This window comes from Leucoraja erinacea, chromosome 16 (assembly GCF_028641065.1).
Source record: "Leucoraja erinacea ecotype New England chromosome 16, Leri_hhj_1, whole genome shotgun sequence".
Taxonomy (NCBI): Eukaryota; Metazoa; Chordata; class Chondrichthyes; order Rajiformes; family Rajidae; genus Leucoraja; species Leucoraja erinaceus.
In genome coordinates, this window is record NC_073392.1 from 16,356,367 (window position 1) to 16,374,968 (window position 18,602).

The window sequence follows — 18,602 nt, forward strand, 5'->3', positions numbered from 1 at the left end:
TCTATGGAGAGAATGAATAGGCGACGTTTCAGGTCAAGACCCTTCTTCAGACTGATGTCGGGGGGTGGAGGGGGGGGGAAGGATGGAAGAAGTGGAGATGGTAGGCTTGTGGGAGAGCTGGGATGGGGAGGTCAAGGAGGGAGAAAGCACGGACTATCTCAAATTAGAGAACTCAATGTTCATATCGCTGGGGTGTAAACTACCTAAGCAAAATATGAGGTGCTGTTTCTCCAATTTGCGCTGGGCCTCACTCTGGCAATAGAGGAGGCCCAGGACAGAAAGGTCCGATTCGGAATGGGAGGGGGATTAGAAGTGCTGACCGGGAGATCAGGTTGGTTAATGCGAACTGAGCGGAGGTGTTGGGCGAAGCGATCGATCGCCAAGCCTGTGCTAGGTCTCGCCGATGTAGCGAAGTTGACACCTGGAACAGCTGATACAGTAGGTGAGGTTGGAGGAGGTGCAGGTGAACCTCTGCCTCACCTGGAAAGACTGCTTGGGTCCTTGGATGGAGTTGAGGGGGGAGGTAAAGCGACCAGTGTAACATTTCCTGCGGTTGCAAGAGAAAGTCCCCGGGGAGGGGGTGATTTTGGTGGAAAGAGACAAATTGGCCAGGGAGTTACGGAGGGAACGGTCTCTGCGGAAAGCAGAAAGAGCAACCTGGGCATCCAAGGGGAAATCCCAGTTCACTGCCTTCCTCCATTCTATTTGAATTGCTTTCTTAAAAGATACTTTCATGATATGATTATGAAATTCATGGAAGGTGCCTGGTACTGAACTCAGCATACTGTTTAAACCAACTGAAGGAGAAATAAAGTCAATGACCTGTCTTCAACATTAGAGATGCAAAATCCTTAGACCTTGAATTTGATGGTTCTTGATTAAAGAGCTTAACCATGTGCTTCCTGCCATCACAATGCTCATCCTATTGTAAGGTTATCAACCTCACAGACCCGACAGATTCAGTGGCATCTCCACAATGCAAGCACAGCACCTGGAAGCATTAGGACCTTTAAAAACTGAAACCTGCAGGCACATCTACAGCAGTAAATAGTGGGCCTTCCAGCCATTTAAATTAGCAATTTCAAGATTGCCTGATGGGTCCAATGGATTCAGTGCACACGACTCTCCAGAATGACAAAAGCTGGATGCATAGGGGAAACTTTCAGTTGTTAGAGAACATGTTTGCTGAGGAGGTAAGACTGAAGGGTCTGTGTATGAAACCCTCACCCCCTCACCCCTCAAGCAACCTTCCAAACCTATGGGAAATGTGGTATGTCTCCGTATACAAACTTTTACAGCTGTACTGTAGAAACCATCCTGACTGGTTGCGATCTGGTCTGATATTTCAATTCTCACCCACAGGAATGCAAGAGGCTGCAGAGAGTAGTAGAAGCAGTCTGGCACATCAACATCACAGCTCTTCCCTGCATCAAAAGCATCCTTAATAATATAGCATCAATTATTAAGAATCCCCAACATTCAGGCCATGCCCTTTTTTCGCTGCCACCATCGGGCATTAGGTACAGAAGCCCAAAGTTCCCCACCACCATGTTCAGGAACAGCTACTTTCCTTCAACAGTCAAGTTATTGGACCAACCTACACAATCCTAATGTGTAGGATGGAACTGCAGATGCTGGTTTACACTGAAGATATACAGAAAATGCTGGAGTAACTTAGTGGGTCACGCAGCATCTCTGGAGAAAAGGAATCTTATTTTGACAATGGAAAACTACAGCCCACTTCTTCAAGCAGTCCATACCACTATGGACAATTTTTTTTATCCTAAGTATGTTTTTTGTATTAATATCTTGCTTGATTGAGGGGGGATCTTATAGAAACTTACAAAATTCTTAAGGGGTTGGACAGGCTAGATGCAGGAAGATTGTTCCCGATGTTGAGGAAGTCCAGGACAAGGGGTCACAGTTTAAAGATAAGGGGGAAATCCTTTAGGACTGAGATGAGAAAACATTTTTCACACAGAGAGTGGTGAATCTCTGGAATTCTCTGCCACAGAAGATAGTTGAGGCCAGTTCATTGGCTATATTTAAGAGGCAGTTAGATGTGGCCCTTGTGGCTAAAGGGATCAGGGGGTATGGAGAGAAGGCAGGTACAGGATACTGAGTTGGATGATCAACCATGATCATATTGAATGGCGGTGCAGGCTCGAAGGGCCGAATGGCCTACACCTGCACCTATTTTCTATGTTTCTATGTTTTTTTCCCCACAGTCTTATGTTTTTGTCTGAGTCCATGTGACTGTGATGCTGCTGCAGGTAAGATGTTTCATTGTGACAAAACCATACCGTACTCATCCAAATGACAATAAACTTGAATTATTCGAAAATTATCGGGAGACACGGGGAACAGTAGATGCTGGTTTATAAATAATGACACAAAGTGCTGGAGTAACTCGGCTGGTTCGGCAGCATCTCTGGAGAACATGGATAGGTGATGTTTTGGATCAGGGCCCTTCTTCAGACTGGATTACTGAACTTGTTGAATTATTCTAGCACATTGCGTCTTGTTTTTAAAACTATCAGTTTCACTGTCTGAGCATAGATCAGTTAAATAATGCTATTTGTCAATTGTGCAACCGAATAACAAGGCAATATCAAAGTCAAGAATAAATGATGGCCTTTTTGTTATCCTTTGATGACTTTGGCTTACATCTCCTGCAGACTAGGTTATTATCAACATGTCATTTATTGTAGGCAGCAGTGGAAAAAGTCAGAAGGGAAAGAGGAAGAAAAGACGAGAGAAACAAGAGAAAGGCAGATAATTTGATAGGCAGATAAAGGATGAGAAAATACATTTTATAGTCTGTGGTTGCATATTATTTGCATAGAAGATGAAAATCTAAGGAATGAAATATGTAATAATTTGTAATGAATGGCAGGGCTATTTATCTTGCTCTGTCTTGGAGTAATTTCTTACACATATGCCAAGACAAGTATTTTTTTATAAAGTGGAGGTTGAAATAGATTTAAAACAGATATGAAAGTGCATAAGGTCCACACTTATTTTCTTTTGATATAGCTGAGTAAGCTTTTTAGTTAAAAACAAACTATTTGTGTTAACCACTCACATATTTGTCTTCCTGCTGGGACTCTGCCAACGTCCCATTGGGTGCAGCTGGGCTATCCTGGGGTTTTTCCTTTACTATTTTTCCATTGGAAAACTGTCCCTGGGCTTCTGTCGTCTGTCTTTGGTTGATGTTGTCTTTGGTACCGGCTGCTTGGCCGGGCAGCGCCACTTCTCCAACGCCCAGCATGTCAGTCTTGTACTTCCTGATGAATTCCTGCATGCTCTTCATTTCACTCTCTGACAAGGCGTGACATTGAAAGGGGTCCTGGTCGTAGACAGGCAGCTGCCTCATTAGTTGCCTGCGGCGATAATAGGCCCCTTCGGTACCAGCAATTGGTTGCATTTCCTTTGGAATGAAATCCATATAATGAATCGCCTGATGGGGAGAGGGAGAAAGAGAAAAAAAGAACCTCTGTGATCTATAACAACAAACATATGGATTTAATTCCCCTTAAATTACAGCCAGCATTCAACTACAATGTGCATGAGTATAAAACAGCTATTTCATTCATTACCAGCTCTTCGTGTATTATAAGTGTTTTTTGAAATTTTACTATAAATGGTCATAAATTATTTCTAGTGGTGGTGCTTGCAGATTACTCATTCTCACGTATTAATAGATTCTACAAATATTGTGTTATTTGGAACAGTTTGTGCTGATTACATTGTCCATTACGATTAAATGAAAAATCAGTTTCTCTTCTAGCATTCTTGGTTCTTGAGGCATATTTTCTGTAGGTTCTCGCTGATTACACTTGCATAAGCGTCTTGCTGAAAATAAAGATATGCCGTAATAGATCAATTACAAGTAAAAGATTTAAAGATAATTCTTATCATTTTTGCCAGACAGTTCTTTGGCTCCAAGTGAATCATCAGACAGAGAACACATGGTCTGCCCAAGATTTCATGGACTTCAAGTATAGTAAATGGACATGAATTTACTGATACAATATCAGGAAATATCCTTCTTGGCTGCTGTCCAGGCATGTTCACGGAATAACTAAATCAAGCAGCAGAATTCCCATTCCCACATGGGCTTTCCTGGGAAAGGGGAAATAAATCAATCTAGCAGCTCTCTATTCTCCATGAAGATTCTGACCTCCTGGCTTCTTTAGGTGTCATCCGGTGGAAGCACGGAGTTTCTTGCCCAGTGTAGGGGAATCGAGAACCCGAGAACATAGATTTAAGCTGAGGTGGGAAAGATTTAATAGGAAACTGAGATGGTAGGTGTATGGAACGAGCTGCCGGTAGAGGTAGTTGAGGTACCATCGCGATGTCTAAGAAACATTTAGAGGTACATGGATAGGACATGTTTAAAGGGATATGGGCCAAATGCAGGCAGGTGGGACTAGTGTAGCCTGGACATATTGGCTGGTGTGGGCAAATTGGGCCAAAGGGTCTGTTTCCGTGCTGTTAGACTATGACTATGACCTGGCCTCTTCCAAAATGTCTGTCTACATCCTGAGAATGGTGACAGGGTGTAAAAGGATACAGACTCAGAATTGCTTCCAGGAGAATCCGAGTTGCAGGTTCTTAGTGTCACAGGGTAACATGAAGGACAAGTGCGGAAGACAAGGATTAGTATCGGTGTCAGGGGTGATGGGGGGGAATTGGGTTAGGAGGGAGAGATACATCATCCATGATTGAATGGAGGAGCAGACGATGGGCCAAATGGCCTAATTCTGCTCCTATCCCTTATGACCTATGGCAGGTTTAGATTAATTTAGAGATACAGAATGGAAACAGGCCCTTTGGCCCACTGAGTCGATGACGACCATTGTCCATATGCTAGTTATCCCAGTTTCTCATACACTCCCTAAGCACTAGGGGCAATTTACCGAGGCCAATTAACCTACAAATCTGCAGTCTTTGGGATGTGGGAGGAAACCAGAGATCCTAGAGAAAACCGACGTGATCATGGGGAGAACATGCAAACTCCACGCACACAGCACCAAAGTGGGTACAAAAACAGACCAAAATAATTCACACTTTTCTCAATCTCAGTCTCGCATGCAAGGCTGAAGATAAATAGTTTGGGAAGTTTGCAGATAGTGCTTGGATGGGTTTGATGGGGAAACCAGTTTAGTGCAATGGCTCAGTGACCTTCTCTGAGTTTGCAGGTGAGAGAGCTCTTTGTGAAACACAGTCTGGTACTAATCCTCCAGGAGAAGTTATTAAGTATCATCCATAAACTGAAATCCAGTTCCTTCTCACTTCAAATGCTGCTTAAAATGGCATTGCGGGCACTGAGGTTATCAGGGGAAATCTGAACAACTGCATGCCAAGATGTCTTAATTGTTTGTTCTTTTGCTTCTGGGTGCTTTACCCCCTGGAGGTCATTGCAAAGGGGAGGCTTGGCTACAAGTTGACAAGTAAACACTCTGGAGCAGACCAGAGGACCAGGCAAATCTGTTCACTGGCCCTGGCCTTGTTGGGATGGTGGTTCTAAGAATCTGGGCAGTGAAAGGGCAAGTATTGGGAGTAAGACTCGAATTTTGACTGTGAGGAATTATGTGGTGTTTGGATACGGAGTGAAAAAACCCCATTATTGTCCGTAATTAAAGCTATAAAGATGGTTGCGTCAAAGCAACATATTTGGAAGTGGAAAGAGACATTGTGAATAAATTGGCTGCCTATCTTTATCCAATCTCCTGAACATTTATGAGAAAGAAATACTTGGATATTTTGTCCTCGTATTTTATTACTCATGGAAACGTAACTGGAATTTTTTTAATACTTATCCAAATTTTCCTGAACATTGTCAGCATTTCCAGAAAACCTTTGATGAAACTGATTTCCCACATATTAACTCTACCTAACTCCTCTATTGAAAAGAAAAGCACAAATGTGCTGAATTTACAACCATTTCTAAGGGATATGAAATATTATAATTGTGGAATGATTAAAATATGCCAGGTATTTTCTGCTGAATTTTTGTTGGTCATTAAAAAACTTAGCATATACTGTGCATGGGTGTGAAATTGGGCCCGAGATGTTGCTTCATGTTATGATAATAGTATGTTGGTGACGTAATGCTGTCTGTACATATAACACAGGGACAACTTCAATGGAAAGCCAACCACTGGGTGGCGCCGTACGATGGCAGCCTCGCTAACAGTCTCGTCCTTTTTTTTCTTTTGTTGTTTTTATTCTGCTGCTAAATGTATGTTTCAGCGTATCTTTAGTTTTGTATTATGTGGGTGGTGGGGGGGGAAGGGGGGTGTGGGAAACTTTGAAATATCTCTTTCCTCGACGGAGATGCGACTTTTTCTGTATCGTATCTCCGTCCGCGCTGTGGCCTAACGTCGAGGAGCTGGCGGCCTCTTGCTGAGGATCGACTTCGGGATCTCCAACAGCGGGAGCCTGCAGACTGAACATCTTGAAACTCATGGTCCCTTGGTTAAGGACCGACTTCGGGAGCTCCAAGCCGCAGGAGCTTTGACCACCCCGATCACGGGAGCTTCGATCACCCCGATCACCCGACGCCCCGACGCACGAGCTTCCATTGTCGGCTGTGGGAGCTTCGATTGCCCTGAATGCGGATGGTTTGACTGCCCTGTCCTCGGGAGAATAAGGAGGAAAGAAGATAAGACTTTATTGCCTTCCATCACAGTGAGGAATGTGGGGGAGCCGCTGTGGTGGATGTTTATGTTAACCTTTTTGTGATTGTGTGTCTTGTTGCTTTCTTGGTATAACTGTATGACAAATCAAATTCCTTGTATGTTTTTACATACTTGGCTAATAACTTAATTACAATTACAATTCATGGAGCAACGTTATTGTGTTCCATTGTGTAACATTGCACTGACTTTGCTCAATGAAATCATTAGATTGTTAGATTAATTTAGTGCCGTACGCGCCAGGGTGCAAATAAATTTCTCGTTCACATGCAGCTCACCGATAAACATTCCATAATGATAAATACAACCGGAAATACAATGATGAGAGCAATGAAGCAGGATGGTACAAGATCGTAGTGCAAATCTACAGTAGTGCAAAGTATTAAAATATTAAAAAAGAATAATCGAGTGAGGTAGAGTTAAGAGTCAATGTATGGGGCAGCATGTCTAGGAAGTGAGCACAAAAGAGGTGATTAGTTCAGGAGACTGATAGTAGTGGAGAACCCTCCTACTTCAAGTAACCCTTACATCCCCTCTCTCTCAACTCCCACCCTAGTTGTCCTACTAGTTTTACTGTCGGCCTGCTTTGTTTAACTGTTTGTATCACTCTTTCTCACCCTCTCCACAGTCAACGATGGACCATTGTCAGCTCCACCTTTCCTTGATCATCATTGCTGGCTTGATTTGTCCTTTTGCATACCACTCATTCATTTGTTCTCTGAACCTTTTCATATCTCTGGATTCCCTCTCCCTTGACTCTCAGTCCGAAGAAGGGTCTCAATCCTTTTTTCCCTTTCCGCTGAGTTACTCCAGATTTTTGTGTCTATCTTCGGTGTAAACCAGCATCTGCAGTTCCTCCTACGTAAGCTATTTTTAATTTTGCATGTCTGAGCTTTCAACCAACAGAATGCTGAAGAGAGGAAAGGGAATGGCCATGGTGACTGGCATCTTTGGTGATACTTCCAGCCTTTCTGATGCAACAACTGTGATGAACTAAGCAGTGTTTGCCAGTCTGCGCAGGTTCAGACAGTCAAGAGCATTTGCAGTCGCCATACCAGGCTGAGATGCATTTCATTGGAATATTTCCAATGGTGCATCTGTAGAAGTTCGAGAGAGTCCTCGTGAATATGCCAAACCTTCTCATATGCCTAAGAAAGTAATTACACTGATGCACTTTCTTGATCACCACATCAGTGCGAAGGGACCAGATAAGGTTAGTGGTGATGTGGCTACCTAAGAACTTGAAGCTGCAGTTACAAGTTCTCACAGTTTTTAGCGTGAAGCACAGTAGATGCAATCTTTGCAGTCAGCTCTTAATTATACTACAATATTATTTATCTAGCAATAGGAATTATTGAACATTGTTATTCAATGAACAGATGCTACATTGATGGGAGGGAGTTGGGGAGTGTTCTTGGACACTTGGTGAACCACAGATTTCTCTAACTTCAAGTAACCCTCACAACCCCTCTCTCTCCGTTCCCCCCTCCCCCCACCCTAGTCTTTGTACTAGTTTCACTGTCGTCCTGAGGAGTTTTACTCTCTGCATAACTCATGATCACCTACTCCACAGCCTACAATGGACCATTGTAGGCACCACCTTTCCTTGATCATCGTTGCTTTTTGGATATCTCTCATTCATTCGTTCTATTTACCTTCTAGATCTCTTATTTCCCTTTCCCCAGACTCTCGGTCTGAAGAGGAGTCTCGACCCAAAATGTCACCTATTCCTTTTCTCCAGAGATGCTGACTGACCCGCTGAGTTACTCCAGCTTTGTGTGTCTATCTTCAGTCTACACAGGGACATGTTCTTTGTGCATGGGAGTTATTAAGGCTCTTAACGCCTTAGACAGGCAATCCTGGCATGAATTTGCCAGGGGGATATCTTAAAGACATGAACAAAGTCACTTCAGGAGAAACAAATTTAGAAAACCTGATTGTCCTGTGAGGAAATAAGAATTTGTGTTTATTAGACCAGTCTGTTTGAAAATTCAGACTGTGGACAATTCTGTATGTTGCACTGCATCTGGGAAAATTTCATGGTTGATAAAAAGGGCTAGAGGGAACACAAATCTTGTGTTCATAAATCAACATGAATTTCCTTATGGCTGCATGCAGATATACTCATAACATTATTTTTCCTCTGTTGGCCCAATTTCAACTCTACAGCAACTTTCTTTTGAGTAGTGTGAAACTTACAGATTTGTGTGTTTAACCAGGTGACTTTATTACATCATATTCGCACACTTACTTTTTCCATGAATTATACTTAAAGGCACATTAGTTAAGGCAGTAGAATACACATGATGTCTGCTGGAATCTCATTGTGTTGGCATATAGTGATGCCAATCAATGGCCAAAAAAAAAAAATGATATCTGCATTAATAATAAAAATAATACATTTTATTTGTATAGCGCTTTTCAAGGACTCAAAGTCGCTTTACATGGTGAGTCAAGAAAAAAACAAAATAGAGCAGTAAGACAGAGATGCAAAGGGGAGGGGGACATGGGACTAAGGGTATGCAGAGGTGAAGAGATGGGTCTTGAGGCGGGACTGGAAGATGGTGAGGGCATTGACATTTTGGTGCTCAACATTCCCGTAAATGCCCTTGCTTAACCTTGCACACATGAACACGTTAACAAAGAGGAAGGATTTCTCTCCAAAACTACTAAACGGAATCATCAACTGCATAGAAATGATTCAAGTGTTTGGTGCAATCTTTTGCTGCATCACATTGTAGGTGTTGTTCTACGTGTTAGCCTGGTTATCTGCTGCATTGCTGTTCAACCTCATCACAAGGACATAACCCCTGCCACTGGGTATAGGGCAAGCAGCAGAGCAAAATGCATATATGATTGACAAGGCCAATGTTTAAAGGCCATCCCTAGCTTTTCTCAAGTTGCCCCCCTAACCCCTTGCAGTTCTGATAGTAACAGCTCTGTTAGGAAAGAACCTCCAGGATATTTTCATCGTGGTGATGACTCCATCAGGATAGAGTATGTCTCAGAGGAGCTATATGGTAATTAAGTCATTGCACAATGTTCTGTTCTGTTCCATTCACAGCTTTTCATATCATAGCCAGTTTCTATTTGCCTGCTGTAAACTTGTCTGGGAGAGTGCACCTTCAATAACTCTCCAAAGACTCAACGCCACCTTGGATAAAGCAGCCTGGTGATTGACACCTCTTCTATGACTCTGAAAGTTTGCTTCCTCCACAGTTGTGGAGCAACTGGCCTGGGCATTTTTCACCAGTACCTCCAAGATAGTAAATCTCCAACACCTAGCAAGGTCAGTAGAGATATAGAGATATGTGCTGGAATAACTCAGGGTCAGGCAGCATATGGAGAATATGGATAGGTGATGTTACGGGTCGGTACCCTTCTTCTCCCACCATTTATTTATTTAAGATATATATTTCAACACTTAAGGTATATTAAAATTAATATTTAATAATGATTTAATCTCCCACCATTGCTCACAAGAAGGTGTAACGGAACCTCGAAGCATTGGTCAGACTTGGTTCTGGGATTGCTTAGCTTAATCTTGAGTGTACTGCTTCCACTGTTTAGCTCATATAGTTCTGCATTGTCGCGTCCTCTGACTGATATTTCTTTGTTAGCTATGCATGGTGCTTTCCCCCGCATGCTCTGTTGCATTCCTTACTAAACCAGGGTTAGTGTCCTGGCTTAACGACGTGACAGAGGGAAGGTCATGCTGAGGTGAAGGTTACCGATTGTGAGAGAATAACATTACGCCAGTGAAATCCTACAGCGCTTCACAGATACCTGGTTATGCGTTGGCACCATTCCAGTCAGGATATATATTTAGACCAGATCTAGTGGTTCACCTTCAGCAAGACAGTGAGCTGGTTTCGCGACTGCTACAAAGGATAACTATATTGATTAAGGTAAATAGATTTATTGTGCTGGTCCTCTCAGTACTTGCTGGCACCAGCCTAGTAGCTATATCCCTCCAGATTTGGCCACTTTGGTCAGGGTTAATGTTTTGAAGCAAATCTTCATGCTAGGCCATAAACCTCTACACCTGAACACAATCTTGCCACCACTGCTGTTTTTCCCCCAAAATTCAGCATTGGGGATTCTTGACTCATTAGTCGTGTAAAGCAGTAGATTATGATGAATGGTTTCCTTTACCTGATGCAGTGGGGTCTATTATGCTCTGGGATCCATGTTTGGTATTCCCAGGGCCAGTCTCTCCCAACTCATAATTCCTATTTTTGGCACGTCCTGCCAGTGGGATTTGGTATATCCCGGGATCATGATGGAGAAATCTTTCACATTGTGAGCAATTGTGGGCACCATATCTGAGGATGGATGTGCTGGCTCTGGAGAGGGTCCAAAGGAGGTTTACAAGAGTGATCCCAGGAATGAGAAGGTTAACCCATGATGAGCATTTGTTGGCACTGTGCCTGTACTCACTGGAGTTTAGAAGAATGAGGAGGGACCTCATTGAAACATGCAGAATAGTGAAAGGCTTGGATAGAGTGGTTGAGGAGGGGACTAGCGGTCATAAATTCAGAATTAAAGGACGTTCTTTTTGGAAGGAGATGAGGAGAATTTTCTTTAGTCAGAGGTGGTGAATCTGTGGAATTCTTTGATTCAGAAGTCTGTGGAGCCTTGATTAGTACAGATGTCAGAGGTTATGGGGAGAAGGCAGGAGAATGGGGTTAGGAGGGAGAGATAGATCAGCCATGATTGAATGGCAGAGTAGACTTGATGAGTGAATGGCCTAATTCTACTCCTATTCCTTATAACTACATGTACCTCTGATCATGACCGAGTGTAAGGCTGAAGGTTAAATAATGTGTGAAACAGCTTTTCATATTTAGCACAAGGTAGCCGCTGTTCCTACACAGGAGCTTTGCAATATTAACCAGGTGAGAATGAATTTGTCGGTTCTCGATCCAGTGGCTTTGGTGATAGACAATAAGTGCAGGAGTAGGCCATTCGGCCCTTCGAGCCAGCATTTGGGTAATCTGTGATCTGTCTGGTTTTATTCTTATGTTTTGTCTAAGAGTGTGGTGCAACCAAATGACTTTGCCATTTCAGGATTAATCATATTGTTGCTGACCTGGAGGCACATATAAAACAGGTGTCTGGTGAATTTAGTCTGTTTTTTTGACTGACAATGCAATAGTTTGAAGGCAGCATTTAATAGCAATTTTTGTGATTCCATATCTAGCTTATTAGATGAGCTGAATTTCCATTTGCTAATGGTGTGGTGGGATTTGAACAGATGCGTAGCTCCAGACATGTTTGTGAGGACCCCGGTAATATTAGTGCAATAATTAACATAATCTATTCGAGGAATATATCGGGTGAATGCACAGAGTCTTTTACCCAGAGTAGGGGAATTGAGAACAAGGGGACATAGGTTTAATGTGAGGGGGGGAAAGTTTTAATAGGAGCCTGAGGGGTAACTTTTTTATACATAGGGTGGTGGGTATTTAGCATGAACAGCTGTAGGAGGTAATTAAAGCAGGTACTATCATCACTTTTGATCAGCACATAGTGCCTTGTTGGTGAATAGGTTGGCGCCTGCTCTTGGAGATGGCAGCTGTAGGTCTGCTAAGGTGCTGTTTGCATCATAAAATACCTCTGTTAAAGAGGCTAGGGCTTCACCTAATGCCTACTTAAAACCAAGCAGCTGGTTGGGATTAAAAGCAGCATTATATTGTTTCTATAAAATCTGTGTGTCTAATGGTTAATTCTTAATGTTCTGACATTGAATTTTATATGGTTGTCAACCAAATAAGTCAATACAACTTATTTTTCTTAGTCAATGTCTGCAGAAAACCACAGATCCATAGTGTGATATTTAAAGCAAACCTTAACAATGAAGGACATCCTTCCGTCCATCAAATCTATGCCTCCTACTAGCACAGTCCCATTTCTACACTTAGTTCCCTGGTCTACCCCACAAGCCCATCAACTTCCCTCAATTCTTCTATCAGCCAACTACACTGGAGATGATTTACATAACCAATTACCAATTCACAGAATTGGTTACCCATTTCACAGAAACCAGAGCGACATGGTTGCGTAGGATACAGCACCAGAGACCCGGGTTAAATCCTGGCTACGTCTGGTATTTGTATGGAGTTTGTTCATTCTCCCCGTGATCTGCGTGCGTTTTCTCCGGGATCTCCAGTTTCCTTCACACTGCAAAGACGTACAGGTTTGTAGGTTTCTCTATTTCAAAAAAAATTGTCCCTAGTGTTTGTAGGACAGTGTTAGCGTGTGGGGATCGCTGGTCAGCGTGAACTTGCCACAGGGCCTTTTTCCGCGCTGTATCTCTAAACAAAACAATTAACCCACCAACTAGCATGACTGGGATGTGAGAAGAAGCAGGGGGATGCACCCGGGGGAAACCCATGTGGTCACTGAAATGAAATTCAAAATCCACACTGAAAGCACCAGACAAAAGGAGCCGAGACTCAGCACTCACTATACATAACAGTAGCGCCCTTGTAAGTGGTGCGTGTTCAGGCACAACACTGTTTGCCGCAACTCACTTTAAATATCTCACACCCGGGTCTGTGTGCAACGACTGACTAACCAAAATAAGATGTTGGATTGACTTCTTTCAAAGTGTTATGGTTGTGAACCAAAGTCAGAATATACTTGATGCTATCAAGGACCAAACATGCAGACTGTATTGAAAAACAACTCCAACAAACTTCATCCTGGAGGGAATTTTTTTAACTACACATTCTGCAACCACATTGCCCTATTATATGATTCTACTGAGGCATTTCAATCATTCTGCACTATTCCAAAGTCTTCACAGAATCCAAAAGATAAAGAAGCAAAAAGCCCAATGGTGAAATATACTGTAAACTCTCGGTCAGTTAACATCTACTGGAGTGTGTCATTTGTACATTAAAACTTTTTTTAAGCCCTAGGAATTTAAAATAAATCGGATAGAAGTGCTGATAAAGACAATTGTTCTTCATCTTGCCTCTTCCCCTCCAAAAGATAAAACACACTAACATACACCATTTATAAAAGTCAGCACAGAGATCTTGAATTCAGTGGGATATAAAATTGAGGCAACAAGCCATGATTTACAATTCCTGGTGACTTAAGGAAACAAATAAACCATGTGCAAATAATCTCCAAAGGCAAAAAGCAGGAATGAAAATCTCTTCAAGCTGTCTTATCACAGTACTTGGCTTAATTTGTATGGCTGAAAAAAACTCAGATTTACTGTGAAAATCAAAAGAATGAAGGATCTTTGACTTGCAACGTTAGCTATGTTTTTCTTCCCACAGATGCAACCCAACTTCATAAGTCTTTCCAGATTTTATGTTTTATTTCAAAGTTACTATGCATCTTTTATAAAATGTACCAATTTGTTTCACTTCTCCTCTTGAAGAAATTGATACAAGATGCATTGTTAAGCCATTTATTGGACCAAATCACGCTGATGGTTGTGTGGAGAACCTCTAGCCAGCTGCAGTGTGCAGACCAGTGAGCTCCGCACTGCCAACTTGTGCATCAGAGCGTTGTACAGAACTGGCTGGAGGTCAGATGTAGGAAAATCAGGCCTCTTGCTCTACCTCTGAACCTGCACCAAGTCCGGGGGGGGGTCTGCAACTTGCTGAGCCAAGGGCTTGGAATAAAAGCAGAAAATGTAGTAACTCTGGAAGTCCGGCGGTATCTTTGAGAATTGAAAACATATTGAAAAATTAAAACCACCAAGTCAGCTATCTTACCATTCCTTTCAAAACAAAGACAAAGTCCACCAGGATCCAGGGACTGTCAGTCTACAGCTCCAGCAATTTGCTCAGTGCCCCTACCACAGTGATTGCATTTCTTCTTCCCTTCCTTCCAATTCCCAATTTCACCTATTTCTGGCATGTTACTTTATCTTCAAGAGTGAAAATCTTACATAAAGTACCAGTTCAATTAATTTGCTATCTTCTTTATTTCTATTAATTCCTCTGACTATTCCAGAAGGGTCAACTTTGATAACTCTCAAAAATATCATTTAGTGTTTGGTGTTACTTTTCTAGTTAGCTTTTAGCACGGTTTCTTTCTTTATTAATCTTGCAGTCATCCAAAGCTGTTTGCATTATTCCCACTCTTCTGACCTGCCCTACATTTTTGCACAATCATATGTTTTTCTTTTGAGTGTGATGCTATCCTTAAGTTTAATTGAGTTTAATATCATCATGGGTACATATGGACTCTATCTGGGTACATATGGACTCTATCTCTACATATCTACTCTATCTTTTCTTAAAGATCCTCTTTGACATCACCTGATGACTGACTGGTTCTTTAACCTAATTTGTTAGTTCACTATTTTCTTTCCCTGCTGACTGGTTAGCACGCTACAGAAGATTTTCACTGTACCTCGTTACATGTGACACAAAATTAAACTCAACTCGCCTTTTACATCCCCATGATTGCACCAAAAATCTAAAATATTAGTCATGGAGCCATTCCTCTCTCCCTCAAATTGAAGTTAAATCTCAATCATATTATGATTCATTGGTGAGAAGATGCCTTCTCAATGGGAACAATAATTAAACCCATTTTTAATATAATACCAAATGCAGCATTGCTTGCTCTCCAGTTGGCTCCAGAATATGCTGTTACTTACAAGAAACGATACTAGAAACTTTAAATTCTTCATCTAGGCTGTCTGTGCTCATCTGATTTGTCAGTCTACATGTAGTCTAAGTCTAAGATCCCCCATGATTTCTGAAAACATTATGTTATTTATTCCTCTTTGTCCTGCCCTACCTTGAAGTTACTGCACCGAACACCATTCTCACAAAGTATATGCTGCCTTGATCGCTTCTCATCTCCACCCAACATCCTGTTTCCTGAACAAAGGTCACTCCTCTATTGTGTAAAGTCCATTATTAATAACAGAATCCTTCCTGCACCTTTTTCTAGCTTCCTCTCCTTCTCAAACGTCATATAAACATCTACATTCAAATCTCAATCTGTCATCCTACACCCCTATCTCTGTAATGAATAAGAGATCACGCTTATTTTTATTTGCACTCTCAAATCATCATTTTTTTTCTGGTGTTAGGTGTATTTGGATACTGAGCCGTTGGATTGTTTTCTATTGTTTTTATCTGCCGATTTAAAATAAAATGTATATTCTATCCTGTGTATTATTTCTATATTAATAATTATTTTCCTGGCCTTGGCTCGAGTCATGGATTTATCACAACTTTCCAATTTTGGTCTCACAGTTTAGTGTTAATCATCTGGATTCCTAGTCCCCCGCTACTCCCACCCACTGTTGCACTGCTATTTTAATGATCCCATTAAAATGTTTCTTTCCTGGGATAAGCTGAGGTGCACCTGGACCCTTACTCAGGATATCACTGCCACCATGGGCAGTCACTGGACCCAATGCCGAGTGGAACCAACAGTTAGATGTGCCAGTATCTTGGACTACAACCTTTCAACTGTGCATGCACAGAATTCCTGGAGACATTGAGGTATAAATATCTGATGGGGAGCAATTCTGAAGGGAACCATTGGCCATGAGACATCACAATTCTAGTCCTGGTATTCCTAACAGTGTTGCCAATCCCCATAGTTAGCAGTCATTAAGGATAAGTTGTGAGGCCATGATTTGAACCGAGCAGCCTTTGGAAAATTACAGCAACACCCAGGATACAGCAGGTATCGTTCCTGTGAACTGTTCATAACCCGGACAGTTTACAAGTCGGAAATGCAGTCACAAACCAAATTCTGAAATTGCAGAAGACTTCTGCAGTCCTACATCAGTCAGCAACTCCGTCAACTCGGTCTCCCAAAGGCTCATTCATTTGTATGCATTGTACATAAGCCGGGCATTCTTAAGCTGGGGAGGACCTCCGTGATCAGATAACTCAGACCAAATGACACCGTGCATTTTTAACGTGCACGAACTGGAGCTCCTGCAGTATGGGGGCTTGTTGTGTACTCTATCCTAGCAACAGCAATGTAAGCATGTGTAATACACACCATTATTCTCTGCTACTAAGCCAGATGAGTTTCTTTTTAAAAGGATAGCCACAAGGCTATCAAGCTTAATTTCTGTAATTTTCAAAAATACCTTTTGGTGGTTAATTGGAGCTTTCAGGATGGATTGGTCAGAAATGTTTAAATATCTAGCTCCCAAAAGGACTACTTTCTCTTTCTATTGTTTTGACACCTTGAAGGGACGTGAGCAGCATACTGAAATCAATGTGCTTACATATGACGGGATTGAATATGTATCTCCTTTGCAAGCAATTCTAAGTTAAGAAATCATATGCATAAATAACACAAAAAATCTAAATTTCAGTTTAGTTTAGTTTAGAGATACAGCGCGGAAACAGGCCCTTCGGCCCACCGAGTCCGCGCCGACCAGCAATCCCTGCACATTAACACTATCCTACACATACACTAGGGACAATTTATATTTTTATACAAAGCCAATTAATCTACAAACCCGTACATCCTTGGAGTATGGGAGGAAACCGAAGATCTCGGAGTAAACCCACGCAGGTCACAGGGAGAATGTACAAATTCCGTAAGCACCCTTAGTCGGGATAGAACCAGACTCTCTGGCGCTGCAAGGCAGCAACTCTACCCCTGCGACCCCATGCTGCCCTGAGCAAGTGAGTAAATGAGCAAAACTATTCAATTTGTAGAATAAGTTTCCAATGCACTTTGAGAAAGATAAGAAGATTGAAGAGGAACTGTACAAGTTCCTGCCAATCAACAGATGTTATTATATTACAAGTGACATCTCTTTGAGCAAATGACCAGATAAATTAACTTAGCTGGCTAGTCATTTTTGTCATGTCTGAAAATAGCTGGATAACTAGATAATACACAGAATAAAATGTTCTATGATTATTGTCTAGCAGCTAAGTGGGGTGTCAGCTGGGAATCATTACACAAAGCGGAGATACAGATCATCCCCATCACTAAAATAAGCAGCCCAAAATGACTCATAGTGCAGAAACAGACAGCAAACAGCAGGAAAGAAGATGACACACGCACGGTCGATGCAAATTTAAAATGCAAAACCAGAAGTAGCAAGGTAAAGACCGTGGTGAGTCTAGAACTACGAAAGCAAAAGGCTCTATCGTGAGAGAGAAAAAAAATAGAAAAGATGTATGGAACGAGTTGCCAGAGGAGGGAGTTGAGGCAGATACTATAGCAATGTTTAAGAAACATTTAGACAGGTACTTGGATAGGACAGGTTTAGAGGGATGTGGGCCAAATGCAGGCAGATGGGACTAGTGTAGATGGTTTCACACTGTAAGACTATGACTTTATAACCAATAGGGAGAAAGAAAGCATGAGCAAGTGAGAGAATAGAAACGTGAACGAGAGAATAGGAACAAGTGAGAGAATGATGGAGAGAAACTAACAAGAAAGTCGTACAATTAATTGTGCCTGCTTTTCCACTGACTTATTTTTGACAGGAACTATCCAAGTGGTTACTATTAATCTGCCTAGCATACATAATATGGTGATCAGAGCATATAGGCCTCATGGGGCCTCAAACTCGAGCAGGCAACTGCACTGCAAGCTGTGAAAACATAAACTTATCCATGGGAATCACCAGCTATAGCTCAATTTAAAACTTCTGCAGCTCATTTAAGAAGGACGATCCCCATGATCCAAAACTCTGCAATTTTGTCAAATCAGTCACAGAAGGTTCTTACTGATAATGGCACCAGACATTCTATCACTCAGTGTGATCATTTGATTCACTGATACCACTGATCTCTTTCAGAAATTCATGGTAGTATTAGATAGTTATTAATCACGGCAGATTTGATGCGAGCACTGCGGCAGTGATCCTGATAATCTCTCAATAAGCAGAGCAACCACCACAGGGTCTCATAAAAAGCAAAGTCAGAT

The 18,602-nt window shown here is 41.9% G+C and overlaps 1 protein-coding gene across 1 annotated transcript in view; it reads right to left on the reverse strand.

Annotated features, from left to right (window-relative positions):
* lmcd1 (LIM and cysteine-rich domains 1) overlaps positions 1 to 18,602 on the reverse strand; it is a 67,568-nt gene that overhangs the window by 12,351 nt on the left and 36,615 nt on the right. The window contains exon 4 of the mRNA XM_055647730.1: positions 3,086 to 3,460. Within this exon, the coding sequence (XP_055503705.1) occupies positions 3,086 to 3,460 (375 nt within the window). The remainder of the gene's footprint in view (positions 1 to 3,085; positions 3,461 to 18,602) is intronic.